We start from the raw sequence: 27086 nt of genomic DNA, 5'->3' as shown, positions 1-27086 counted from the left end.
CACCATCCCGTGAATACTGGCCTCTGCCTTGCGTGCACAGCTGGGCAGGGAGCAGGCAGCTCGGTGGCAGGGAGGGAGGGACGGGGGATGTTTCCCCATCCTGCATCCCCTGGTCACCTTTTGGTCCCCAGAAGGGAAGGGCAAATACAGCTGCTCGGGCAGGACAGAGCGACCCAGGGCTTGGACAGCGCCTCTGTCCTGCCCCACGGGGCAGGGCTGTGCAGGCACCCACCTTTGCCCAGGGCTGGGGGCAGCAGGGCCTGACGCTCTCTCTCCTCTCTACCTGCAGCTCCCAGGCACTGAAGGAGCTGTGGGTGGCCACGCTGCTGGGGTAAGCCGGGGGGGTGCTCCAGGAGAAGCTGGGCCCACGGGGGAACACAGCCCCCAGCTGGGGAAGGTGCCACCGTGGCTGCGAGCAGCTCTCGGGCACAGCTGCCTGACAAGGGACAAGAGACGGCTTGGGGCTCATCCAGCTCTCTCCCTCTCCCTTCCCGGTGCACAGGACACCAGAAGGACGCAAGGGAGCCCGCGTCACCCATCTGACATCCATCAAGCTCCTGGAGAAGGAGCTGAGCCGCCGCCACGCCGTGAGTGTCTCTCTGCTCTGGGCCCTGTCCCCGAGCACTGCTCCTGCAGCCGAGCAGCAGAGCCATGGCTGCTCACCTTCTTCCCCTCCTTCTCTCCCGCCCAGTGGAGGACACTGCACGCCAGGAGCCTGGAGAGGCTGATGGAGGCACAGGCAGAGGTGAGAATGGCTGCCTTGCACCTGCCTCTGGCTGCGCCGGGATGCGCAGGGACTGGGGTGACCTTGTGCGGGAGGGACAGAGGGTCTGATGGTGCCACTCAGGGAGCAGAGAGTTTTGGGAAGCCAGCAGCACGCCAGCACGTTCTGACTGGTGACACTGGGAGGAACCCTGCCACATGGGGAAGAGAGCCCGGGAGGGCAGAGGGTCCCAGCTCTGCCACGCTCAGGCTGCTGGTGGCCCTTTCTGCTGCGGGGCTGCTCTGCAAGCACAGCCTGATTCTTGGTTCTTGCAGGCTCATCCCAAGCAAGGGCCTGCGACGGCCCCATCTGCAAACGCAGGGGGACTTTGCCCCGCACCAGGTGAGTTTGGGAAAGCAAGGCAACGTCCTGCAATGCTGTGCTCACTTGTCCCGAGTGTCGCCATGCAGGTTGGGCAGCCCACGGAAGGATGTCACCTGGACGGACAAGAACAACTGCTGGGCCGCGGCTGCTGGACGTGCTTCTGCAGGGACACGGAGACTCTGCTGCAGCCCGCAGCTTGCAGGAGGGCAGGGCAAAGGCTGGCACAGGCTGACCCCGTGGCACGATGGCTCTCAAGAGCCTCTAAGTCAACACCTCCGAGCCACAGCTGCGGTTCCAGCTGCTGCCTCCCTGCCCATCCTGCCGCACCACACAGCACCGTGCTGCAGGCGGGGCAGCGCAGGGCAGGGCAGGCGCTGGGACCGCTGGCCTGGGGTCTCCATTGGTGGTGTCTTACTCTGTTTTCCTTTGCAGCAGGAGGGAGCAGCAGCGGGAGCAGCACCAGCAGGAGGAGGATGGGGCTGCCCTGGCCCTTCGCCCTGCGGCGCACCCCGGCCGCTGCCCAGGCGCCAGGGCAGGCGGGCTCCGGCTGCAGCAGGGCGCTCTTTGGGCAGCCCCTGGCAGCCCTCTGTGGGGAGGACAACACGCTGCCCCGGCCCATCCAGGTAAGCCAGCCTGGACAGACGGGGTCCCCAGCCCTCCCTCCGGCTGTGCTGGAGAGGGCCTGCGTGTCCCCAGCAGCTGCGGGGACAGGGCACCGGACTCTGCACCCCCAGAACCTGCTTCTGGTCCCAGACCCTTTGTGGCGCTTAGGCAACCACGTCTGGGGCAGAGCTCTGGTCCTTGCCACCGCTTGGTTCTTCAGCCAAGCAAGTGGCCTCCTGCCTCTCCTGCAGGAGCTGCTGGCTGTCCTGCGCCAGCGAGGACCGACAACGGAGGGGATATTCCGCAGAGCTGCCGGCGGCACAGAAGTTCGGCAGCTACGCGAGGCCCTGGACCGCGGCACGGAAGTCGATGTGGGAAGTCAGCCTGCATTGCTGCTGGCCGTCATCTTGAAGGTGAGCGCTTCTGACCTGCAGCTGGAGGAGCTCCTGGCTGGCCTGCAGCGTTCAAAGGCTCACCTGCAGCCCTTGGCATTGCAGGACTTCCTGCGAAGCATCCCCACCAAGCTCCTCGTCATCGACCTCTACGAGGACTGGATGGCAGCCATGGAGAGGGCCAGCAAGCAGGCCAAGGTGGAGGAGCTGAAAGCGTAAGTGTGGGCAGCAGCCTGCCTGGTGAGCAGGGACCGGCAGAGTTCTGGGACCTGCCTGCAAAGCATGGGTTCCTCAGAAAGCTGTCTTTTCGGGCAGCTGCAAAGCTGTGCAACACGGCTGCTGGCTCCCACCCGCCTGGGGCCAGCTGCAGGGACGGCTGTGGGCACCCTCTGCTTCATCAGCCTTGTCTTCCTCTTCCCTCAGGGTGGCCAACAAGTTGCCTGCGGCCAACCTCCTCCTCCTGAAGCGGCTGATGGCCCTCCTGCAGCACATTGGCCACAACGCAGCCACCAGCAGAATGAGCTGCAGCAACCTGGCCATCTGCGTCGGGCCCAACCTGCTGAGCCCACCCAACGAGGACCTGCTCCCGCTGCAGGCCATGCTGGCGGTGACCGAGAAGGTATGCCCTACCCAGCAGCCGGCTGCTGCCTTCCCGGCCCATCGGAGCTTGGCTGTTGAGAGGTCCCTGGCTGCCTCCTCCCTTGAGCCAGGGCTGGTGGGCTGGGTGCCTGGAAGAGCAACCCCCAGCCGCAGCCGCCTGTGCAGACAAAGGGTCAGCAGCGGGAAAGGCTGCTTGACACGTCTGCAGGCACCTGGCTTGAGACCAAGGCTTTCATGTCTGCAGGTGAACGTGCTGGTGGAGTTCCTGATTGAAAACTGCGGGGACATCTTTGGGGAGGAGGTGGCCGGCCTCTCCCCTCCATCAGCCGAGGAGGTGCCAGCACCCATGGACAGGTGCACAGGTAGGAGTAGGGGCTGAGGCTTGTCACAGACACTGGGGCTTGGGATGCCAGAAACCTCAACGTTGAGGGGACAAGTGGTGTAGGGCTCGGCTGGGCTTTGCTTAGGTGTTCTTGACTTCCAAGAAGTCACGCTGCTGCACGTGCTTTTGCTTTCCAGAGCTGCGGTGCGAAGAGCAAAGTGGCCCTGCAGGCACAGCAGACACCCAGCGTCCAGCAAAAGCCTTTCTGGATGCAGCCGCCTCTCTGCTGGACATCGACAGAGGAGCTGGGGGAGACACAGGGGCAGGGCCCAAAGCGGCAGAGGTACGGCAGCTCCACAGACACTGGGACAACATGTCTCAAGTGGGACAGTAATTTCCCAGGAGGCCAAGCAGCCGCTGGGCCTCCTCCTGGCAGCCGCTCTCTTGTGCCTTTGGGGCTCCTCCTCTCCCCCCAGAGTGGTGCGTGTTAAGGAAAACTGGAAAGGCTGTTTCTGGAATGCACTTCATTAAGTATGATCTGCTTCATCAAACAAAACATACCTACAAAATACCCACAGAAGGACAGAAAGGAGTAGCTGTCACCTTGAGAGGGCTTTTGCTCAAATCCTACTCCGTCACAGCTTCATCAAGTCTAGGCTGCATTGGCTGGGCTGTGCAAAATGTGCACAATGCAAACCAGCATCTCCTCTGTAGAGCTAAGATGGCAATTTGGCAGTCAGGCCCTCACTACCCCAGGCCGCTACTTGCCACCCATTACCTCCCAAATTTCTGGTTTAGGCACCTCCAGATTTGCCTCCAGGCACCCCCGAGGGCACGGAAGAGTCCCCGGCACGCCTGCAACAACTGACCAGCCTGCCCCAGGAAACCAGGTAGGAAGAGCTCCCCTTGCCTGACCTGAGAGCTCACTGCAGGGGCCTGGGGCTTTCCCCATCTCATCACGCTGTGGGATGGAAAGTTTTTCAGGCTCCCACCAGGAGAAGAAAAAGTCAAGGAAAAGGAAGAGAAAAGAAGCCTGGGCAGAGGAGAGGGACAGCCAAGCACAAATAAAAAGGAGAAGAGGGGAAATGATTTCTCTGACCCAAACCTGAGAGAATGCAGGAAGGTGCAGCACGTCAGGAAGGCCAGGTGCTTACCAGGCGCTGCTGCCCATCTTTCCCAGCTCTGAACACGGCCCTAAGTCAGCCCAGCTGGCTGGCAAGGGCCGGCAAGGGCTGGTGCTGAGCAGGGTTTGGGATGAGCCCCACGGCAGCTCCCCGGGGGCTCCCCGTCGAGCCCTGCTGTGTGGCACAGGGGCACTGTCAGCATCCCTGCGCACGCACAGCTCCCTAGGGACATCACCCCTGGGGAGAAGGCACCGGAGCCGGCCTCGAGTGGAGGCCAGCAAGAGCTCTCCCTTCTGGGCCGTGAGGAATGCCTCGGAAACAGCGTCCCCCAATGAGGGGGGGAACCAAATCCTGCCTCTTCCTGCCTCTGGGGGTTTATCGGAGCTTTCTGACTCTGTCCTTGCAGGTGCTGACTGATTTTCACCGGCTGAACAGCTGTGACTCCTGGGCCCTCGCAGCTGCTGTTGACAATAAAAGAATCTTTTCCCTCTCCTGACTGTGTCTGCCATAGGGTCTCGTGGAGTGGGGAGCGCTTGTGCTGGGGTGGACCCTCGGGGAGGAGATTGGGATCGTCCCTTGCCCCAGCACCCTTTCCAGCGGGCATCGGGGCTGAGCTGAGGGGCTTTAGGAGGAAAAGCAAAGCACAGAGCCACACGGGAGGGTGGGGTTGGAAGGGACCCATGGAGGTCCTCTGGGCCAAGCCCTCTGCTCCAGCACGCTCACCTCGAGCAGGTCGCAGAGAACTGTGTGCCCTTGGCCTTTGAAGATCTGCAAGGACAGAGAGCCCACAACCTCCTCGGACAACCTTTGCCAGCATGGGACCACCCTGAGAGGGAACATTTGCCATTTCAATCTCTTCTTTCACTGTACCACGTTCCAGAACAGCCATGACATGACCAGCTCAGGCTTGAAACCAAGTGCTGTGGCCGGCCTTCAGGGCCAGCAGGGACCGGGGGCCAGAGGGGAAGTGTTTTAGGGACGGACCGTGGGGGCCGGAGGGAGGGGTTTGAGGGACGGACGCCGAGGAAGGCCTCATCCCTGCAGCGATGGCTCAGGCCCAGGGCAGGGCTCTTCTCTGGATGCCACGGGGTCGATTGCAGAGGACCAGGCTGCCCCATGCAGGGAGCAGGTGCGTGCCGGGGCTGCCAGGGGCCCTGCCTGCCTGTTCCCAGCCCAGCCCCAGCTGGGGCCAGCCCTGCGCTGCAGCCCCGGGGCCGAGGCGCACGGAGCCGGGCATTGCTGAGGGTGCTGCACCCTGACGGGCCCCGCCGCCGGCTGCCGGCTGCCCTGGGCTGCCCCTCGCTCTCCCCAGCTCTGCCTGCTGCCAGCGCCGGGGGCACCGCCACGGGGCTTGCCCCCTGCCCACAGCTGCCCTGACCCACATCTGCAGCTGTACGTGGTGCCCACATCGCACAGCTGGGGCGGGGGTGGCAGGTCTCTCTGGTGGCAGCCTGGGACTGGGGGCAAAGCCAAGCCCATCCCTCGCTTGTGATCTTTGTCCCCAGGGAGAGCCAGTGCAGACGTGTGCTGCGCTGGAGAGTGTCCCCGGGGAGGTGACAGCCGACTGCAGAGCAGCACTGAGACCCGTGCGACAGCAATGGCAGCCGGTGGCCGCAGAGCAGCCCAGGGGAGCTGGTTCCCTCGACGGGCCCCAAAGCAGCCTTCCTCAGCCCCAGCTTTTGGTGACATGTGGAGCAGCGCAGGGACGTCTCTCAGGCTTCCAGGCCTGAGGAGGCTTTCCTCCCCAGGGGCACTGTCAGAAATCCTGCTCCCAGGATTAAAGCACCCCTCCCCCCATGGATCCGAGGCTGTGTGTCCAGCCCCCTGGAGCTGGGTACAGGTGCCCTGAGCGGGCTCTCAGGGAGGATGGGGCCACCTGCCTGGTGGCTCTGACACAGAAATGATGAGCTGAAGCCCTGTGATGGTGGCTGGCCGGCTCAAAGCCTCCGAGTGCCTCAGCCTCTGTCCCCAGGAGCGTTTATCCCAGGCCCTGTTTCAGGGTGTGAAGATGGGTGCCAGTAATGTTCTGGTGCCTCCATCTGGCTTCCACTTCAAGGTTGTGATGCCTGAGGTCAGGGTCCCCCTGAAGGCCCTGGCGGAGATCTTCAGGGACTTTGTGTTCCATTTTGTGTTGCCTTAGGGCTACAATGTGCTGGGGTTTGGGGGCAACAAGGTTATGGTATGCCAGAGGCCAGGCGAGTTACTGTCAAAGTGTGTTACTGTTATGGACAGAACCTGTGTTTGTTGGCCCTGTGTTCCTGGGGTTATGGCATTTTTATCATGTGTTCTGTGTGGTTGGTTTTTTTTGTGGAGAGTGCCTTTTTTCAGTTATTTCGCCTTTGTGGGGTTTGGATGGGGGCCTTTGGTTTGTGTATGATGTTTCTTCTGGTTGTTTTTCTGCTGTGCTGGTGGATGGTGGTGGTTTTTTCTGTCTTGAAACCATCGTTACAGGCCTAATGTATCTCCTGCAGGTCAGGCAGTGTCACTTCTGGCGTGGTCTGACTCATTTCTGGTGAGTTGGTAGGTAGGTATGGAGGACTTGTGGTCCCTCCATGGAGGATGACTGCTAGAGGACTAAGAGGCAGATCTGTGGAGGGGTGAGAGGACTGCTGGCCCATAAGCAGTGACTGTCAGAGGACTAAGTGTACTTGAATTTACGTGGGCTTCCAAATTCATGGTTGTTTCTCCTGCCTTGCGGAAGAGCCATGGGAAGTCACCAGCCACACGGAAGGATAAAGGGTTTCCCACGGCTACGTGGCTTTTTGGGTTTTGCTTTTGAATAAGAAAGTCCTGTCTCTGCATGAGTAGAACTATAAACGGTCAATTTTGCCAACTTTAGAAAGCAGGGAGCAGCACTTTAGTGCTGTGCCTCACATGGCGGCCAGGGCATGGTGAGAAACAGCAAGTGAGTTTCTTCCTGGAACCTTCTCCAGGGGAGCAGTGCTGCACTTGTCAAGGTGAGGGGTTTTTTGGCTCTATGCGATTGCAAATGTGAGGGGTTAATTTTCAGAACACAGCTACTAGGGAGCAGCACATTTGTGCTGTGCCTCACATGGCTGCAAGGACAGAGTGAGAAACAGCAAGAGAATTCCTGCCTGGCACCTTCTCCAGGGGAATAGTGCTGCACTTTCACAAAGTGAGCTCTGGTTCAGCATGAGTGCACAAGGTTTTGGTCAATTTTCTCACCACAGGAAGCTGGAAGCAGCACTTTTGTGCTGTGCCTCACATGGGTGCCAGGGCAGGGTGAGAAGCAGCAAGAGAATTCGTTTCTGGAACCTTCTCCAGGGGAGCTGTGCTGCACTTTCTTAAGAGATACTTTTTCTTTTAGCTCTGCATGAGTGCACAAGGTTTGTGTCAAATGTTCTCAGCACAGATAGCAGGGAGAAGAAGTTTGGTGCTCTTCCTCACATGGCTTCCAGGGCAGGGTGAGAACAACAAGAGAATTTTTTCCTGGTACCTTCTTTATGGGAGGAGTGCTTTACTTTCCCAAAGTGACTTTTTTGGGCTCTTAACGACTGCAACGCTGAAGGATTAATTTTGCTCACCACGGAAAGCAGGGAGCAGAACTTTTGTGCTGTGCCTGACATGGCTGCCAGGGCAGGGTGAGAAGCAGCCGGAGAATTCGTTCCTGGAACCTTCTCCGGGGAGCAGTGCTGCAGTTTGCCAAGGTGAGTTTTTTGGGCTCTGCGCAATTTCAAATGCGAGGGGTCCATTTTCTGACCACAGAAAGCAGGGAGCAGAACATTTGTGCTGTGCCTCACACGGCTGCCAGGGCAGGGTGAGAAGCAGCAAGAGAATTCCTTCCTGGCACCTTCTCCAGGGGAGCCGTGCTGCACTTTGCCGAGGTGAGCTCTGGTTCTGTATGAGTGCAAAATGCTTGGGTCAAATTTCTTACCAGTGAAAGCGGGGAGCAGAACTTTTGTGCTGTGCCTCACATGGCTGCCCGGGCAGGGTGAGAAGCAGCCAGAGAATTCCTTCCTGGCACCTTCTCGAGGGGGAGCACTGCTGCACTTTCCCAAGATATATTTTTTCTTTTGGCTCTGCAGGAGTGCAGAAACTTTGGGTCCATTTTCTCACCACAGAAAGCAGGGAGCAGCACTTTTCTGCTGTTCCTCACATGGCTGAAACTGCAGGGCAGAGAACAGCAAGAGAATTTTTTCCTGGTACCTTTTTTATGGGAGCAGTGCTGTACTTTCCCAAGGTGATTTTTTTGGCTTTTAACCGTTGCAACTCTGAAGGATCAATTTTCTCACTACAGAAAGCAGAGATCAGAACTTTTGTGCTGTGCCTCACACGGCTGCCAGGGCAGGGTGAGAAGCAGCAAGAGAATTCCTTCCTGGCACCTTCTCCAGGGGAGCCGTGCTGCACTTTGCCGAGGTGAGCTCTGGTTCTGTATGAGTGCAAAATGCTTGGGTCAAATTTCTTACCAGTGAAAGTGGGGAGCAGAACTTTTGTGCTGTGCCTCACATGGCTGCCAGGGCAGGGTGAGAAGCAGCCAGAGAATTCCTTCCTGGCACCTTCTCCAGGGGAGCAGCGCTGCGCTTTCCCAAGATATATTTTTTCTTTTGGCTCTGCAGGAGTGCAGAAACTTTGGTTCCATTTTCTCACCACAGAAAGCAGGGAGCAGCACTTTTCTGCTGTTCCTCACATGGCTGCAAGTGCAGGGTACAGAACAGCAAGAAAATTTTTTCCTGGTACCTTCTTTATGGGAGGAGTGCTGTACTTTCCCAAGGCGATTTTTTTGGCTTTTAACCATTGCAACTCTGAAGGATCAATTTTCTCACCACAGAAAGCAGAGATCAGAACTTTTGTGCTGTGCCTCACATGGCTGCCAGGGCAGGGTGAGAAGCAGCAAGAGAATTCCTTCCTGGCACCTTCTCCAGGGGAGCAGCGCTGTGCTTTAAGGTGATTTTTTTTTTTTTTTTCTGTGCATGATTGCCAATGAAAAGAGGTCAGTTTTCTCACCACAGAAAGCAGGGAGCAGCACTTTTCTGCTGTGCCTCACATGGCTGCCAGGGCAGGGTGAGAAGCAGCAAGAGAATTCCTTCCTGGCACTTCCAGGGGGGCAGTGCTGCACATTCTCAAGATAGATTTTTTTCTTTTGGCTCTACAGGAGTGCAAAAACTTTGGTTCCATTTTCTCACCACAGAAAGCAGGGAGCAGCACTTTTCTGCTGTGCCTCACATGGCTGCCAGGGCAGGGTGAGAAGCAGCAAGAGAATTCCTGCCTGGAACCTTCTCCAGGGGGGAACAGTGCTGCACTTATGTCAAGGTCAGCTCTGGTTCTGCATGAGTGCAAAATTTTGGGGTCAGTTTTATCACCACGGAAAGCAGGGAGCAGAACTTTTGTGCTGTGCCTCACATGGCTGCCAGGGCAGGGTGAGAAGCAGCAAGAGAATTCCTTCCTGGCACCTTCTCCAGGGGGACAGTGCAGCACTTTGCCAAGGTGACTCTTTGGGGCTCTGCATGATTGCCAATGTATAGGCGTCCAATTTCTCACCACAGGGAGAAGGGTGCCGAACTTTTCTGCTGTGCCTGATGTGGCTGCAAGGACATGGTGAGAAGGTTCCAGGTAGGAATTCTCTTGCTGTTTCCCACCGTGCCCTGGCAGCCATGAGAGGAACAGCACAAAAGTTCTGCTCCGTGCATTCTGTTCTGAGAAATTTGACCTCTCGTACTTGGAATCATTCACAGAACAAAAAAATCACCTTGGGAAAGCGCAGCGCTGCTCCCCTGGAGAAGATGCTAGGAAGGAATTCTTTTGCTGCTTCTCACCGTGCTCTGGCAGCCATGTGAGGTACAGCACAAAATTTCTGCTCCCTGCTTTCTGTGGTGAGAAAACAGACCCCTCACATTTGAAATCATGCAGAGCCAAAAACCCTCACCTCGGCAAAGTGCAGCGCTGCTCCCCTGGAGAAGGTGGCAGGAAGGAATTCTCTTGCTGCTTCTCACCCTGCCCGGGCAGCCATGTGAGGCACAGCACAAAAGCACAGCAGTCCATAGTAGTAGGTACTGGAGTAAAGGGAGCGTGGGGGAGGAGGCTGGAGCTTGGCACCCTGCTCTGGCACATCTGGGTTTCCTGAGACACGTCAGGAATTGTACCCCAGCCCTGGGTATATTTCCTCATTGCTTTTCTGAGGTGATGGTAGCTGTTGTGTCCTGGCGCAGCTGGTTCCCCTGCCCAGGTTTGGGGCATTCATGCTCTGAACCCACAGTCGAGGTGGCCGAGCTGTCTGTGCCCTGAGCCTGGAGCAGAGGGGCAGTTGCAGTCTGTCCTTAATTTCTGGGGGGGGGTAAAGGGCTCTCTGAGGTGGGGAAGATGGAGCTCCCTGTGCAGCAGCCAGGGGTGGTGGCTGGAGGTGGGCTGTGTTGCGGTTGCTGTTTTGTCCTGCCCCTGCAGGAGAATGTGGCTGCTTTCTTAGTTCTGCTGCTTTCCTCCTGATGCAGGAGGCTGGTCCCTGCAGGCTCCAGGGAAGCGGGGCTCTGGAAGTGCCTAACTCTGGGGCTAGAGGGTAGGGGAAGCTGCTGGACTGGTATGGGGGCATGCAGACTGGAAGCCCTCTGGAAATAACTGGTGTGGGCATGATGAGCAGGATTAGTTTCAAGTGAAGTGAAATTATAGTTAGAAAATTGAAACAAATAATCCAGTTGCTCTCAAGACCCAGTAATAAAGCACTGATACCCAGATTAGTGTTGTATCATCCCCATTAGATTTCTCTCTTAACGAATAGTTATTTCTAGCTTTCAATCCGAGCTCCAGCTGCAGCATGCCCTTGTGTCCGTAGGACCGTGCTGTTCTCTCATGTTCCTGGCAAGGACAAAAGGAAATGGCAACCCTGTTGTTCCCTGAAACTAGGAAGGGCCTGGTACCGTGAACATGCGCAATGCTGTGGCTGTTTCGGGAGTAATGAGCTGAAAGTATTGCCTCGTTTGCAGGATGTGGGTCAAACCTGAGGGGAAGGGAATGGTGGTCTTTGCACAGAATGGTGTCTAGCCGTGTACAGCAAGTCCACGTGAAGAAAAGTGATGCGGAACAGGAGGAAGCAGGAGGGGGTAGGATCTGTAATTTTTTACTTATCGTCAGGATGTAAAATAATTTTAGGGTAGAGCTGGGTTTGAGGCCACTGGTCTTTCAAGTCCCAGAAAAAAAGAGGTGGGGACATCCATCTGTTCCTTGGTCCAGTTAGCCAGAAAGGGAGGGGAAATGATTTCTCGTCCAAAGTAGTGCTTAGTAAATGCTGTACATACTTACCTTTGACTTTTGTCGGTGCTTGAGACCCACTTTCTGGGGGTGTTTTCTTTCCCTTTCTTGCACACCCACTTTTTGAGAGACAGATGGGGAGGTTGTCAGCAGGCTGGTGATAGAAGAAGGATGGCCCAGGGACCTGTTAAGCCATGCTGCCTGCAGGATAAGGATGCTTGAGAGGAACTGCCATTAGGATAGCCTGAAGTGGCCAAGCTGTCACATCTGTTGTATTTATATTTGAGCTAATTGCTCATGCGACTTTAATGGTTTCATGCTTTTATTTCTGCTGCTACAGCTTTTAATGCCTGTAGGGAGCCTAGAGTTTGGGTGTTAGTAAGTGAAAAATAAGGCCCTCATTCTCCATGGAGAAAGGCTCTTGGGCATGGTAATTTCATGCCTGGAAGGAGTCATATTTGCTGGATAATTTTTGTAACCTAACCAAATTAGCTTTGAGAAACCATAGTTGTTAATCAGAGTATTGAACTCTATGGTCCCTTAGTTAAAAACATCACCAACCTCCTTGCACAAAGGATGGGCGTTTGGTTTGCAAAGTAGGAGAGCGGTCTGATTTTGACGCTCGGGGCAGCAGCGATCCCTGGGTTTAAGGTTGTTCATAATACTCTGAGCACTTAATAGGGTCAGGCACAAAGTCACATGGGGTCAGCTGTTTTTGCAAAATGAAGCAGTGAAGTGACATTTATCCTTTGTTCCCACCAAAAAACTTTTAAAGAGTAATAAAGGACAGTTTGGGTATTAATAGAGATTTGGATAATAATTCCAGCAAATAGTTGCAAAATACATGGAAGAGGGGGAGAAGATGAGAAGTGCCAGCAGTCTTTGATGTGTGTTTGTGGCTTGTGGGACTGCGCCCACAGCAAAAGGCTGTTTTGGAGTGTTTGTTCTGGGCTTTTACTTCTATCAGTCTTAACTCTGCCACTGAAATATGGTCTAATTATGAAACAGGGTGGGGATGCCGGCTGCTCTCCAGTTATGAAGGATGCCACAGCCCGGAGACACAGCTGTCTCCTTTGGGTCTGCCATGGAAGGGGATGCTGGATTTTCCAAGTCCCGTTGCTGTTCCTTGCAGGTCAACTGAGGCATGGCCACCGGAAAGCCCCGCTGGTTCACGGGGTCCTCCAGGATGGCTGGTGGATTCCCGAGCCAAGTGGTAGTGCCTCGTAATCCGAAGCTAGCCAGAGGGACAGAGAAGCCCGCAAGTGTAAGTACCTGCTGCGGCCAGGTAGGAGCTGTGTAAGGCTGGAAACTGCCCCCGCGTCCTTCCTCTACCTGCCCCTCCTGTTGTCTGGCAGCACTGTGAAGCTGGACACCACCTCCCCGTCTCTCTGCTGCCATGCTTCTGTCGGAGGTGGTGACCATGGTGCAGTAGGGGATGGACTGTGTGCTGCTTCAGGGGAAGTCCAGAGTTGTGTCTGGATGTGCCACTGGAGCCAGTTTAAATGAACGTACCGGGCATTGCACCGGAATAGCTGAAGCATGAGCGTGTGTTTCTTTCCGCCCGCTTTGTGTGGGCAGTAACGTTTTGTCACGTCGGGATGCTTGCCAGCGCTGCTCTGACCATACCTGCCCTCCAGGCAGCTGGGCATGTGGTGGGCTGCTCAAACTCTGCCTGAAGGTTTCGAGAGGTATGGCTGGTCCCAGATGGAACAGGTTCCAAAACAGTTGTTCTGTCCCGTATCCCGTGTGGAGCACAGATCCAGCGCTGCAGACAGCAGCGGAGTCAGGGCAATTCCTCCTCCCCATCCTCAGACGGCCCTTTTGCTGACCAGAGCTCACCTGGCTGAAGATGACCTGGTGCTGAAGCTCTGTCGAGGAGATACCTTTGCATACTGCTGTGGAGGAGTCTCGGAGGCCCAAACAGAGAAAACAAGTGCTAATTAAAAAGAGATAACTAAAACTTGGAGCCATTCCTCTCCACCTCAGTCTTGGCACAACACTGATTTTCTGCTTTCCTGACTCACCCAGCAGTGACATCTGCACATGTGTGGTGGTTGTGAGCGTTGTGCAAGGATGGAGTTAAGGGATTTCTGATAACTCCTCCCAACCTTTTTCAAAGGTCACTGGCTCACTCCAGCCAAACTGGAAAGGAAACAAATGCCCGAAGAGCAAAATCCCCCAACATGTCACATCAAGTCACGAAGGAGAAGCTAACGGGACAAAGCTACTTGTTTGGAGCATGTGTATTGCGCTCTCTATCATTACTTTACTAATGGTAAATATTTCAACAGGTAATTATGGGACTTCCAGGACTATCCTAGCGGCTATGATCACAAATTATTCATCGGTGGCTCTTGAAGAAGAAAAGCCTTTCTGAATAAAGGCAGTTCTGTAGCTCTTGCTGGTGTTTTGCATTTCAGCTGACTCCCTCTGCCCTCCTGAAGGAGACGTCTCTTACCACCAGGCAGAGGCTGGCCAGCACTCGGGAGATGCGGCGACCCCAGATTATCCAGATTCTAGACATGAGCGAAGCGTCCCATCATAAGGTAGCCTTTTCTTGCCCTTTTCCTTGCTGTTTGATGTGACATTTGAAGAGAGCGCGTGCTTGTGACAGGCTTGCCCCTCCAGCTTATCTAAATGCCTTGGTGACTAAGTCCTGTTGTTGTTTCAAACTGCTGCCGGTGTGGAGTTCCTTCTGCTGGGGGAAAGGTAAAACATTTTTCCCCAGTGAGATGTCGAAGTCCTGACCTGCGCTAAGCCCATATAAACAACCTCTGTTGAAGTTGGTGGCTTTTGCTGGAGATGAACTACTGTGGCTAAAGCATGATACTGGGGGAAGGCTGAGGCGGGCCACAAGGATGCAAGCTTGCAATTTCCCACCTTCCTGCTGAAATAGCCAGCCCTTGGTTGGGTGTAGTCTCTGTCAAACGCTTGAGGTCATAGGATGCCCTCAGTGGTGGCTGTGTTGGTCTTTGAGGGCTGAGGGCCTACGGTAACTACTCAAGGTGTAGCTAAAGCAATTGCATGAATGCTTTGGGTTGGAACATCGAGTGGGACCCGTACAGGGTGTTAGATTTTTCAGGCTGCCAGGTACACAGGGGAATGGCCCTGGGCAGACGGGAGTGGGTGTGCTTTATCTGGATCAATGTTTATTTACACGTGTGTTTAAAGCTGCTTTTCTTACAGATCGGCTTAGTATAACACACGTTCCAAAGGGGTAGATGGCTGAGGTAGGCTGTTGAGTGGAAAACTGCCAGCGAGAGACCTGTAGCAAATTGGTTAAGGATTGCCCTAGACAGCGCGTGAGGTTGGGAACGCCTCGGACGAGCACACACAGAACCGGCCGTGTGCTGTGGCCGCTGGCTTCAGCACGATCCTGACTGCTGTGGAGAAGCAGGAGACGTGCCTGTGTCTTGTGAGTGTGAAGAGTTCAGCTGGAAGGGGGGAGGCAGAGCAGGGAGGAGTTTTCTCAAAGTAACGCCTCGGCGCTGTAAGCATTTGCTGTTTCTGTATGTTTTCAGACCTGCTTCTGTAGTGGTATTAAATAAAATGGCAATAATAGAATATAATGAAGCATCCATTTAAAGCTCGTGGGAAAAGGAGATGCCAAGTCCAGCCTTACTCAAATTGCCCAGTGATGCTGGGAAGGTACCTGGAACTTACCACCTCATCTGTCGCTTTCTTAACAGCGGTGTTCCTTTCTGGCCTGTCTTCTCTTCTTCCTGGTTTCTGGGCTGTGTGTCAAAAAAGAGATTTGAGGATGTGTTGGGCTCGGTCTCTGTGTCTCAAAGTAAAGATGATCCCCAAATTGTTTCCCATGGGGTCTCCTGTAAATTCTTGGCTTTCCCTTGCTCCACGAGTGCTTACAGCTCTTGCAGTGAGTGCTCTGGAGCTGTGTGACCGTGTTAGCCCAGGGCTCTGCCGGAGGTAAGTGCTGCCTTGCCTGTTGGAGAAGGAGACCTGGAGAAACACCTGCCAAAAGAGCTGCTCACTTGAGCCTGCTCGGTGTGGCCCAGAAACTTTTGATCTGCTCAGAACACAGGTGGGTGAGCTGCTGTTCCCCTAGCGTGAGCTGGGCAGGCGTACTCACCAAGGGACTGTCCTTCACTGGAGGCCGGTGCTGTATTCTCTCACCGATGAGTCTTTCTCCCCGCAGCTGAAACTCTCTGCTCTCTTTTGCATCTCCAGTTCTCGGCAGTTGCCCCGGAACAGAGCTTGTTCCAGCCTTTCCCATCAGAGGTGGTATTTCAGAGCTACGTCCCCGATGAGGTCTATGAAGTGCCACTGATTCTGAGGAACGTGGACAAGGTAAGTGCTGGGATGTGGAAGTTTAACCCTGTGCTGGAACTGGAGAGCAGTGTCATCCGCGCGGTGCACAGCGTAGCCAGTCGCCTGCTGCAGCACAGCGCATCCAGAATAAAACGTCTCACCGCCTTTATTTTGCAAGACGGTGGAAATCTTCCCATGCTGAGGTTTCTCCCCTTGGTTTTGGCTGTGTGTTGGTAGTACCTCGCTGGAAGGAGCTTTTCTAGTCAGCACCTTTCCCCGTGGAAGCCCTGCACGGCTGGGAATGTTGGGGGCTGTACAGTTCTTCCCTGCCCTCGTGCTTTCCCTCGAGTGTGCACCGCGTCCTGGTGGCTCCATGGTTAATCTCGGTTTCCACAGGGCACCTCTGCCTCTGGGTGAGCTGCACAGAGAGCTGAACGGGCTGTCAGAGCTCGGGGTGGGGTCTTCTCCACTTTATGCTGGAGTAAGTTATAATTAGCGGTAACAGCGCTTCAGGAAAGGTGTTTTGAAACAGCAGTGGAAGCAGGCTGATTTAGCATCAGCAGCGGGAGACCTTTAGGTGCCCCTTCAGGCTCCTGCTAAGCTTAGTTGGGTTCTGCTCAGGTTTTCCTGAGACAACGTGATGCTCTGCTTCCCCTTTGGAGAGCCACAGCATGTTCGGAGTAAAGTGCCCTCAAAGGTCTCCACCTTTACTTGAAAAAAAACGATCATTTTGAGACTTCCCAAGAAAGCTGAGAATGGAAAAGTCGAAAAATGTCAGCAGTTTTGTTCCACTGTCAAGAGGGAAATTGGGACCTTTTGAACTTCAGCTGGGGAAACGTTTGCTGGAATGAGGCATGTGCCAAGAGCAAGCTGGTGGGAAAAGGCAGGAGGGAGGAAAGGAGCTGAGCTCGGTGTTCTCTCCCTGCGCGCTTTCCTACACGCAAGGGTTTCTCTTGATACGCAGCAGTAAGTGCACGGGCAGTAGAGACAGGTGAGAAGGAGGGGTGTAATTAAGGATACTCTTCTGTAATGGAGAGGAAGAGGTATGCGTGAGGGCAGGGTGGGATGGGAAGATGGAAGTGTGCACAAGAGACGGTGAATTCGCCTCCTTTCCAAATTTCCCTGTTGGGGAGGACAAACAGGTGGACAACAAAAAAAAAAATGTCGAGGCATATTGCAGGTGGAAGAACAGCAAGAGAAGTCCAAGTATCTCCTGAGATAACAGGTTGTGACAGGGATATGGGTGAAAATGGAAGACCCTTTGGCAAGGAAGGATGCAGGTGTGCTCCCTCAGTTATTCCGGGAGAGTACTGCACCATTCCTGGTCTGGCATTTAACTTGGGAACATTGCTAAGATGCAGCATGGGCGCCTGCACCCGGGGGATGCCACTGGTGTGATCTGCGCTGAGTTTTGGGCAGTCTTTGCTGTAAGTATCCTCGTCCCTGATTAAAATGTGCCTCAGTTTCTCTCTTCCTACTCTCTGCTTCATTCCCACTGAGTCTTTGGCTTCACCTGCTCCATTATCCATGCAGCACTTAAAAATGTTTATCTTTGCCAAGTACCAGCCAACAGGCAAACAGTTAATTTGCTCTATTCGTGCTTCCTCAAGTGGAAAAGATCATCTGCATTAACATTTCTGCCATTCCCAGTAAAAGATAATAAACTTGTACTGTGTAAAGCTGCACCTTGGGATTTACGTGCCCTGTGAAGGGGGAGGCAATGTGTGAACTGTGGTTTTTTTCCCAAAACAATGTAGTTTTGAAGCTAGTAAGAGCTCAACCATTGGAGAGCATGGGTGTAAAAGTAAGGTAAGCTCCAGGAAAATCTTTGGTATGTTTTAAATACAGAAAGACGGACAGGATAATCCTGCGAGGGTGTTATACTCTAAATTGGTTGGCTTTTGGCGATGTCCTGGAGAAAAGCAACGTTGTGCTCTGTCTCAAGTTTTTCGTGCCAGTTTCCCACATTCCTCTGAATCATACTGAGTTACACTGCATGGTAGCCTGAAGTTGTCTGCCCCATAAAAATCCAGCTGACAGCAAAATATATTCCGCATAGAGGCTCTGTAATCATGCAACTACAGAAGTGCTGTACTATATACTTCCTGCTCTTACCTGTGTTGTAAAATTGCTTTTCTATCTTCAGACTGTTCCTCAGCACCCTCAGATGTTCTGGGTGGCTTTTGCTGAAGGTCTGAGCCACACGTGTTCCTCTTCCAAGGGACATGGTGACCAAAATGCTTGTCTGCACTGTGAAGTTGGCTCCTGGAACTCGCTGCCCCCGGGCATTGCTGGGTTCCAAGGGCGTTTGGAGAGTTCAGGACTGCCTTGGCCGTGGGTTACCAGGCTCGGGTGGGTGGTGCAGACTGAGCCTCCATTTTTTCCAAGCCTCATGTGGGGTTGTTGTTGATCCGTGAAGCTGCCCACCAGTCCAAATCACCTGCTTCAGACTTTGAGATTTGGCGCTCAGGGGTTGCTGTCTATGTGCTAGGAAAATGCCTGTGTGCCGTCTGTGTGCTGGTGGTGCCCCAGAGGGCAGAACCGTGCAGCAGGGTGCCTGCAGGGACTGCTGGGGGTGGGCAGGGGTCCCCGGGGATCTGGCTTGCCTGCGCTGGCAGCTGCCTGGCTACAGTCACAGGCAGCAGGAGCCTCCGGAGAGCAGAGGTTGGCTTTTAATAATGAAACCACCACCAGCCAGTGCCAGTCATGTATCTCGGGGTAGAAAATGCCTTTGAAGCCCCTAGTTGATAGGCACAGCCTGGGGGGTCACCTGGCTTTCCATCACTGTGCCAGGTTGCTGGCTCTCAGCCTCTGCATCAGCCTTTCCTTGTAGCCTATTGTGCTTCTCCCTTGCTTCTTTCCAGCTCCCTTTGGATTTTCCCAGCCATCTCTCTGTTTCTGGGGTTGTCTCTTTGTCTTCCTGTGTCTCCTCCTTTTGCTCTTCATTTGCTGCTTTTATTCCCAGTAAGGCCACAGTATCTGTGGTCCCCTCTTGCTGGTCTGCCTACATGGCTGTAGCACCGCAGCTAGACTGCCCCGCTCAAACCCAGCACGTTAAAGTGGATTTCTTCCTTCCCCCAGGATTAACACGTACTGTTTGGCCTTCAGATAATACATGCCCCTTCTAGGGGCATGTCTGCCTGGATGTGTACGGGCAGAAGCCAGCAGATTCTCTGGGCTTATTGAATACACGGGTGACTTGATTCAGCTATTATACCTCCGTGCTGCTGGTGTCTTCCCTGCTTGGCCCTTCCTTCATCGCCCTGCTGCCTCTGGCCTCGAGCTGTTTTGCCCAGGCAGAAGGGATTAATGTTCACTCTTATGTGTTACGTGCATGTACCTCCAGAGCTAAAAGTGCTTTGCGAAGGTGGTGTCACCAGGTCTCTTCTCCTCCTGTTTCCACAAGCTGCAAGATCGTACTTTCCTCTCTTTTCTGCAGGTTCCTGGGCTGGTGAAGGTCATCTTGGAGAGCTCGCCTTATTTCAAGCTGATCAGCCACCATGCTGTGTGCCGCAAGGTACTGCCTGGCATGCTTGCGACTTTCCGCATCGTTTTCTCCCCTGATGAGAACAAGGTGAGACTGGAGGTCCCGAGAGATGTGTGCCTTCAGTGGGAGGTGAACCTGCGGGGCTGGGTTCAGCACAGGGCATCTGCTGTGGGTTTTGAGGCGCTGTCCTGGTTTCAGTGGCATTGCACTGGATCTACAGCTGGGGGAAACTTTTCCTGTGGTGAAGATGATGCTGTCATAGGCTGGAGGCTCTTCTATGCTTCAGACTGTGATTATCCTTCGGTGCTGGAACGTTTAATGCCATGTCTGTTGGCTTCAGGGATAAGAGTGCACTGTGTGGTGGGGTGGCCTCTCATGGTGTTGGTTTCTAGTATCTGACCATTGCTGCATAATTAGGGGTTTGCTCTGATAATTATAAATACAAAAGCCTGTTTGCATAAATACAAACCTGTTGTTTGGAGGACCCAAAGCTGAGCCTGATCAGAGTGAGGACCACCACCTTTGAAAACTGGAGTCGCTTCTTGAATGCGTATCGTGTTGGCCGCAGTAGTGAGACGGCGGAACGCTCTGTCTGAAGCCGGCACTTTTCTTGCACACCGGTTATAGCCCATGCCGTGCTGCGAGGTTTGCTCTAGGCTGTGGTCAGGCAGCCTGCAGCTGGTCACATCCTGGCTGGCAGCACCATGCGATGCCACCACAGCAGGGACTGACGAGCTGTGCGTTCCCTCCCTGTGCTTTCCTGGGCGTTTTCAGGGGAAGGTGCACGTGGGACAGTAGGGAAACGGCAGGGAGGGGTGCTGATAAGGTGTTTAGCCATCGCACCTCTCTACTTGATGTTAGGGGCTTAATTATGATGGAAAACGCTAGGGGAATGGCTAGATCCAGAGAGCTTTCCCCTTTCCCATCTGGCAACCAGTTCCCTGCCTCAGCCTGGGCTGGAGCGAAGGTGATGCTTTTTCATACCCTCTGTGTTCCAGCCTTGCCGCTGTGCTGCCCCTGAGGATACTCGCCCACCTGTGCTCCAGCTGTGATTCTAGGGGAGAAGATGCGCTGTGCTCGTGGCAGGGAGCCAGCCTGGCACAGACACGCTGAGCTCCAGATGTCTTTAACCAGCAGGAGGCTGGTGTGCTGCAGAGGCATCTGGAGCGCACACAGGAATGAAGGGGGAGGTAGAATCTGCAGGCAGAGTGTTAGCCTGGAGCCTTTGGGCAGTCACGCTGGTGTGGCTGTGCCTGCGTGCATGGGGCTGTGGTTGCTGTGTCAGCTGGCACCTATTCCCTGCCCCGTGTGCCATGCTTTTGCTCGGAGGTTGGAGCATCGGTGCTGGGCCCTGGCAAGTCTGGCACTGTGCCGTGATGTGAAGGGGCGGCGGTGTTACCTGGAGGCTTGTTAACGCCAAAGGGTTTAGTACCTGGCATGGAAGGGAGGAAGCCCTGCAGGGGAACACAGACAGGCAGGCTGACTCTTTGCACCAGCACTCTGCTGCCTCTTGGCACAGTTCTTTGCGTGACTTTGTGGGTGATGCAAGGTGAGGGGGTCGCTCTGAGCCAGCTGGTGTTTCTGCACCAGGCCAGAGGTGCAGGCTCTCTTTGGGCACAGCTATTCTCTCATCTTCCGTTTGCTGCTTACACTTAGTTTAACACCCTGTCCTATCCTCAAACAGCATGGCTGTGGCAAACTAGAGAGGAGATGCCCTGTGGTGCCTGGCTCCCCATGCTTGTGAAATGATCGGTTGCTTTGGGGAGGGACTGAGAAATTGTTTTACGTCATTCGTATGGAAGGTTAAAATGATGTTGGCCTAGGGCAGTTCTCCATACTGCCCAAGTGATATAAGAGCTTAATCTCACCGAGGCAGGCTTTGCAGGGGACACTGCTTCCTTTAAAATGTGATTTATTAGTATTCATGAGCATTCATTTTTGGGATGGAAGTAAATCGGTTCCCGTGAAGGGCAAAGAGCTGCTCTTCAACTACAGAGAAGCAGCAGAGCAACACATGAACATCACCCCAAATAGAAGTAGGGTGAGATAACTCCCAGGAGCACTCATGTCCAGTACTTTGTCCCTCGTCTTGCCCTTGAACTGGTGAGTGTGTGGCATTAGGGAGCTGTGCCAGCGAGGTCCTCTGCACAGCTTGAGCGACACCCTGGCGGTTTCTGCCGACCTGGGTTTTGTGCTCCTTGCAGGGCACTGGCAGAGGGATTGTGGGCTGCTTGGTGAGGAGCACGTGGGGATTATACAACAGAACCAGAACATTGTACAAATCGGACTTTTTGTCTCGTACTTGATGGAGTGTGAGTCAGCGAAGTGCCGGAGTGCTGTCGCTCAGCTAGAAATGCATCAGTAGCATGGTCAGGATGTGCAGAGCACCTTGCAAAGCCCTTAGCCAAGAGGCAGGCTTTGGGAGATGGTTCTGTAAAGCCACCTGTGTTGGGCTTGCAGTTGCTTGCCTGCAGAGTATCTGTGTGTTAGTTGTGGAAGGCTCAGGAGTGCTACCTTTGAATAACCCCTACATCTCTGATACTGCATGATCCACAGGGTCTGTGGGTAACCCAGTGAAGTGGGGTCCGGGCCTTCCTGATGAGGAGCTGGTTTGTGTCATTCTCTTGCTTTGAAACTGTTCTTCCCTGGAGTAAGTCTGACTTCAGGGAAGTCAGTCCTGATTGAAAGGAGTAAAATTGTGCCTCAGCCCTAAGTAATAGGGCCATGTGAGTTGTTAGTGGCTGAAATGCCACGTAGCCCTTTCTTGGAAAATGAGCAGTTTCTACTGTCTTGCAGTCATTTGGGAATGTGCCACGTGCTTGGACTGTCAGAAAAGGAATAGCTGGTGTGCCTCTTGGTTTATTGGCACTTGTGTTATAAATGAACTGCTAATTTTTCTGCTGGGCAACATTTCCAACTTGTTACTCTTGCTGCTTCTGATTTGCACGTTTCTGTTTTATGGCTCCAGTTGCACAGTGTGGGTGTTCTCGTGCCAGCCCCTGTTCCCGTGCATTCTTGCGTTATGGTCTGACGGCCTCTGCTGAACTGGAAACCATTGTGGCACTGACTGGCCGACAAACAACAGACAGAAATACTTCCATTTGTGCGTCCTTCAGGCTTATTAGTAGTTTATTGTAAAGGAAGAAGGAAGCAAGAAGCACATAAAAACATAGCAGAGCTTATTCTGTGTTGTCCTCTTGCTCTTTCCACTGTAGCAGTGCACTGTTTTCAGGCAATGCAAGTTCAGTCTGTGAGGTTTGTGAAATTCATTGCTGATGCTCAGTGGAGACTGAATTAATGCACATTGATTACTCTGAAATATGACAGGACAGTGAGTTATTGTGTTACTGAAATGAAGTCCTTTAAAATTCAGCCCAGCCCTGCTAGATGTTTTGTTGTGCACAGAAGCTATTCCAAGAATACTTTTAAGATGACTCTTGTGAGGAGGAAAGGGGCAGAAGACCAAGGCAAATGGCGCGGCACCACAGGAACCTGAAGCCAAGTGACTCATTTCAAAGACTCCTGCGAACCGGCGGCTGAGGGGGGCAGGCACAGGGGCACCCCCTCTGCTGCGAACGGATCTTCATCCTCTGGTCTCTCCTCTGTGGTCACGGCCCTTATTTTCCAGCCTTTCTGATATCAGGGTTTCAGCGGGAGCTTTCCCTGCTTGGCTTGCCGTGTTACCTCATGCTACAAGGGTCTTTTCTTTGCAAGTTGGCTGCTGCAAGGACTTCAGTGAAGCATTTGGGATAGGTTATGCAGGGAAACTGACATCTGAGTTTGGGGTTCTGGGCAGTTAGGGTTGATATTGCTGTGACAGTAATTACTGTTAGCCTGAGTTTACAAAGAGCCTGAAACAACACCCAAGACGAGCAGCTGCTTCAGTCTCAGTGGGTGCCAGTTCAGGTGCCAGTGGTGATACCTGGAAGGCCAGAGCTTGTAATTTACTGCTTGTCACAGGGGAGCACGAGAAGGGGAACCATCGTACAACTGTCTGTATCTTCCTTGAAACTGAGAGAGGAGTTGTATGCAGGATGAAGTCGTATTTTCATGAAAACCTATAGCCTGAAGCTGTGTCTAAACACAGCAAACTTTAACGCATAGATGGGATGCAACCCCTCTGTCATCCAGGCACGTTTCTTTAGAAACCTGGTCTTAAACAGTCTGCTAAGGGTTTGCAGTTGCGAAGCAGAACAACATTTTGGACTGGTCTCAACTGTGCCCCTAGGCTGCAAGCAAGTGCGTAGCAGAGTTAGTGCCCTGGTAACACGAGGCAGTGCTGCAGTAGAGACTTTGCAACCTGTGGCCCCCAAGGGAGGGCAATTCAGCTTTCAGAAGCTTAAGGGACCATAGGTTCACAGTGGCACAAGCAGCCAGCTTCTGCCTAGCACCCCTCTTGCCTTGGGTTTCCCCCTGTTTGGGCTGATGCTGCATTCAGCTTGGTGCAAGGTCCCAATTTGGTAGGGGTGGTAGAGCGTGGCTGAAGGGTCAGCCCGCTCTGAAGTGCTGAGTCAAGCCTTGCACGGGATGCCATGTCCCACGGTGTCCCTGGAGAGGGGGCTTGGAGCATAATGTGCATCTGCATGAATGGCGAGAGGCATCTTTCTCTCTCAAGGTCGTGGTTGTCTCTGTGAAACCAAATCCTTGTTGCTTTAGCCTTGCCCTCAGGTCCCTGGAGAAATCCCTTGTGCATTGCTGTGCAGGTGGTCCCAGCGCCCCTCAGCAGCAACGGAGCTGGGAAGGCTGCCTGTGCTTGCTTTTGGGGGGGATTTATTTCTTGGGCTCTTAATTGCATTGCTGTTGATCCATTTGCTCCTTAGCAATGACAACGCCTTGACAATTACTTCCTTTTACTTCCTTCAAGTAGCTCCAGTTGTTGAAGTTCCTTTTTTCTTTATCCTCCTGCTTATCTGAACTTGCATCCTCCTCTGCCTACCTGGCACCTGAAAGAGGGAGCTAAGTAAATATGGCATGCCAAGACTTAATAAGGCAGGTAGCTTTCAACTGGCTTTGCAATGCCTTTGTTACAGTAGTGTGGCCAAAAGAACAACAACAACAAAAGCAAATAACATTCTTCATTTGCTAATGAGTTTCTGAGGATCGAAACAGTGCAGGACGTGAAGTACCCAGATAATAGGTGCTTTAAATTCATATGGGCTGCCCATAGCTTTTATTTTAGAAGGCTTAGGCTGCAAGATTGAGTACAAAATTGCCAATTCAGAACGACTTGCTGAAGATGAAACGCTTTCCTGAAATGCGGTATTAAATCATGCAGGTTGCTTGCTGCAGTCCCCTTCCTAGTATTTTACCTTCCAAATAGGAAAAGCAAAAGCCCTTCTGCAGTTTCTAGGGTGAATATTTGAGATGTCTAGAAAAAGAGATTATGCCTTTTTTTCTTGGATGGGGCAGCATCTGTATTGACAAGCTTAAACCGCAGCTGAGCAGGTGGTAGGCGAGGTGCTGGGTGGCGGGTGAGGCGCTGGCTGTCAGCGCTTGCGTTAGAGCAATAGGTACGTGTCTGTGCCTGGGCTGGCTGCCTTAGGGCCCTTCCAGGAGGGGATGGGGACGGGAGCAGGAAATCCCAGATGTGGGGGAGTCTGGATCAGTTCTGCTGAAGGGAGTTTGCTGCTGTATGCAATTCCTAAATCATTAAAATCCTAAAGCGCTTGCTGCTTCAACAGTGATAAAAATATCAAATTAATTAAAAGCACTGAGGAAAAAATCAGGGCAGCCAGTGAGTGACGAGAAGCAGAGTTTTTATCAGCTCATCAATAAGAGCGCTGCTGGGCGTGATGGCTCCTGGCCCTATGGCAGCAGATTTTACCACTGATTTCAGTGGGGGCAAGGTGATAGTTCCAGCGCAGCGATGCCACGCCATACATCTGGAGACTGCTCTGCTCATCTCTACAGCAACATGATTTTGGTAATTTGATTTGCCTTCCTGCTGCTAAACGCCAGACAGCCGGGGCGCGGGGGGGATTGCCTGGCTCTGTTCTGCAGAAGGCAGTGGCTGGGACTGCACAGCCGGCTTTGCTCTGGCGGGGTGTCTGAGTGTCCCCCGTGTGCAGCTCCCGATGCCGCCTGCCTGGGGTGGGTGTGCTAACCAGGCACGCCGTCACTTACTCCTCTAGAACAGACCTTACAGAGGGGTGTGATTAAGGCATCAGCCAGAGCTGTCTCCTGTGTCCCCTGAGGCTGGGTGAGATGTAAAGGGAAACGGAGTTCAGGCACAGGAAGAACTAACACCCTTTAACTCTAGCGCAGAGGTGGCATAGGCTGCTGAGGGCAGGGGTGGAACTGTTAGCGCTTTTAGGTACTTGTGAAACCTCTCGCAAAAACAGTTTGGGTCTGGAGCTGAGCCAGCTCTGGTGTGGGGAGGTGGATCAGGTGGCTTTTGAAGGGTGCGTGTCCCCAGCCTTGGCCCTGTAATGCTGTGAGAAGGGGCAGGAAATACAGCCGTACCCTACACTGCCCTGACGCTGCCGCAATTACCGTGCCCGGCTTGTGAAGTATTTCACCAAAGACTGACCGTTGACTATGCATGTGGTGAAGTCCTTTTGAAAGTGTACCTGAGCATCCCCTGCCAAGCTTCAATGAGGTCGCCGCGTTGCTGGCACTGGAGTTAGTGCTGTGGCACAGCTGGGTTCTCAGTGGTGCTTCCAATAGTCTGCAGTGGCGATCGAAGCAGGTTGCGTTAGTGCTGTGATCCCTTGCATGAAGAGACTGTTCTGGTGTCTCAGAATCAAAGCATCAGATAATTGTGGTGCTGCCAGCTTGCTGCAAAAGCAGGTGAGTCAATGGGGTTGTTTCTTCTTTGCAAGTTAACGACCCTGTGCAAGTCATGCTACTGGAATGAAAGCTCATGAAGGTAAAAAGTACTGTTGCGTTACTGAATGATACTGCTACAGTCATAGAAAACAGCAGTTTTCCTTCTGCCATGGGGAAAGTACTAAAAGCATTGTGCTGAGATTGTTTCTTTCCCTGCAGGTTTATTTCCACGAGCTCATCTGCATCACAGAAAGGGAGAAGTTTGTTGTGCCTCTCCGAGCTATAGGTGCCCGAGCTATCCTGGACTTCCCCGACCAGGTGAATTTCTCAGCCTGTCCAGTCAAGTACAGCACCCAGAAAACACTGCTGGTTCGCAACATCGGTAACGGGGCGGCCCGCTAGTGCATCAGCACTCAGAGGTAGGGAGCTCATCTCTTTTTGCGCAAAACACTGTTGTGTGATAGTATAGTTGGTAAACAGCGACAAAAAGGAGCCAGAGCATGTGAGCTGCTGTGCTGCTGCCGTGGCTGGAAATGGGCAGGGCACGTGGGGTTTGCTGTTGATTATAGTGTTTGAAGCATGGCGCAGCCTCTGCTAAAACTCTGCAAGCTGCGGAGTGGAGTTTTATAGTGCAACGGTGTCTTCCATGCACAGTCGTGCAAGACTGATTCTGTTAGATTGAACGAGCAAATGTAGGAAGGCAGCTGGACTGCCCTTGGGCTGTATAAGATCCTGCGTGGCAGACGACAGCTCGAGGAGCTCAGCTCCTGAAGACCAAAGGCAGTGTTAAGAAATGGGCAAGCTCTGAGCTGGTGGAAGGGACATTTAAGAATTTATCGTCAGCTTTATCAGCAGTTTGTCTATAGTAGCAAGTGCAATCAGAGATGATAGATCAAAGCAACTGGTATTGAGACCCTGACAAAAACCCTGTGGGGTCCAGAACCTGGTTTTCCAGTAGGTTTGATCTGGTCCCTGGGATCCACTATTCTTCATTAGAATGAGCTCTTAAGCGGAGATGAGCTGGCAGCGGCTTCAAACCTGCACTTTAGCCCCAAAGCAGAATGCCAATGGGCGCACAGGCAAAAGGTGCAGCAAATACCTGGTGTGTGGGTTGGGAGCCTTTTCTAGAGCTTTGTCTCTCTCAGATCTCCTGGAAAGTGCTCTAGCATGCTGTAGTAGCTACCAGCAACCTCCTTGATCTTCAGTACCTTCTGAAATGGTCATGTGGCCCTGT

The 27086-nt window shown here is 53.5% G+C and overlaps 1 protein-coding gene across 1 annotated transcript; it reads left to right on the top strand.

The window, feature by feature from the left end:
• Positions 1 to 1545: 1545 nt before the first annotated feature.
• Positions 1546 to 26254, top strand: LOC121082086 (T-cell activation Rho GTPase-activating protein-like). Its single transcript, XM_040581424.1, has 9 exons — positions 1546 to 1710; positions 1942 to 2103; positions 2188 to 2297; positions 2506 to 2701; positions 2927 to 3044; positions 3202 to 3347; positions 15517 to 15636; positions 19037 to 19171; positions 26072 to 26254. Exons 1-9 carry the CDS (start codon positions 1561 to 1563, stop codon positions 26252 to 26254), a joined length of 1320 nt encoding a protein of 439 aa, XP_040437358.1. The 5' UTR covers positions 1546 to 1560.
• The last annotated feature ends 832 nt before the right edge of the window (positions 26255 to 27086 follow it).

The sequence above is a fragment of the Falco naumanni genome, unplaced genomic scaffold (assembly GCF_017639655.2).
Source record: "Falco naumanni isolate bFalNau1 unplaced genomic scaffold, bFalNau1.pat scaffold_268_arrow_pat_ctg1, whole genome shotgun sequence".
NCBI classification, from domain to species: Eukaryota; Metazoa; Chordata; class Aves; order Falconiformes; family Falconidae; genus Falco; species Falco naumanni.
Note: the sequence above shows the minus strand (reverse complement) of the source record. Positions and strands in the feature narration are given on the sequence as shown.

Bases quoted from the DNA above. Each gene is read 5' to 3' on its own strand.
- LOC121082086 (XM_040581424.1), top strand. From the start codon at position 1,561: ATGGGGCTGCCCTGGCCCTTCGCCCTGCGGCGCACCCCGGCCGCTGCC. The intron at 2,298-2,505 runs GTAAGTGTGGGC...CTCTTCCCTCAG, and splicing joins AAGGTGGAGGAGCTGAAAGC to GGTGGCCAACAAGTTGCCTG. The intron at 2,702-2,926 runs GTATGCCCTACC...TCATGTCTGCAG, and splicing joins TGCTGGCGGTGACCGAGAAG to GTGAACGTGCTGGTGGAGTT.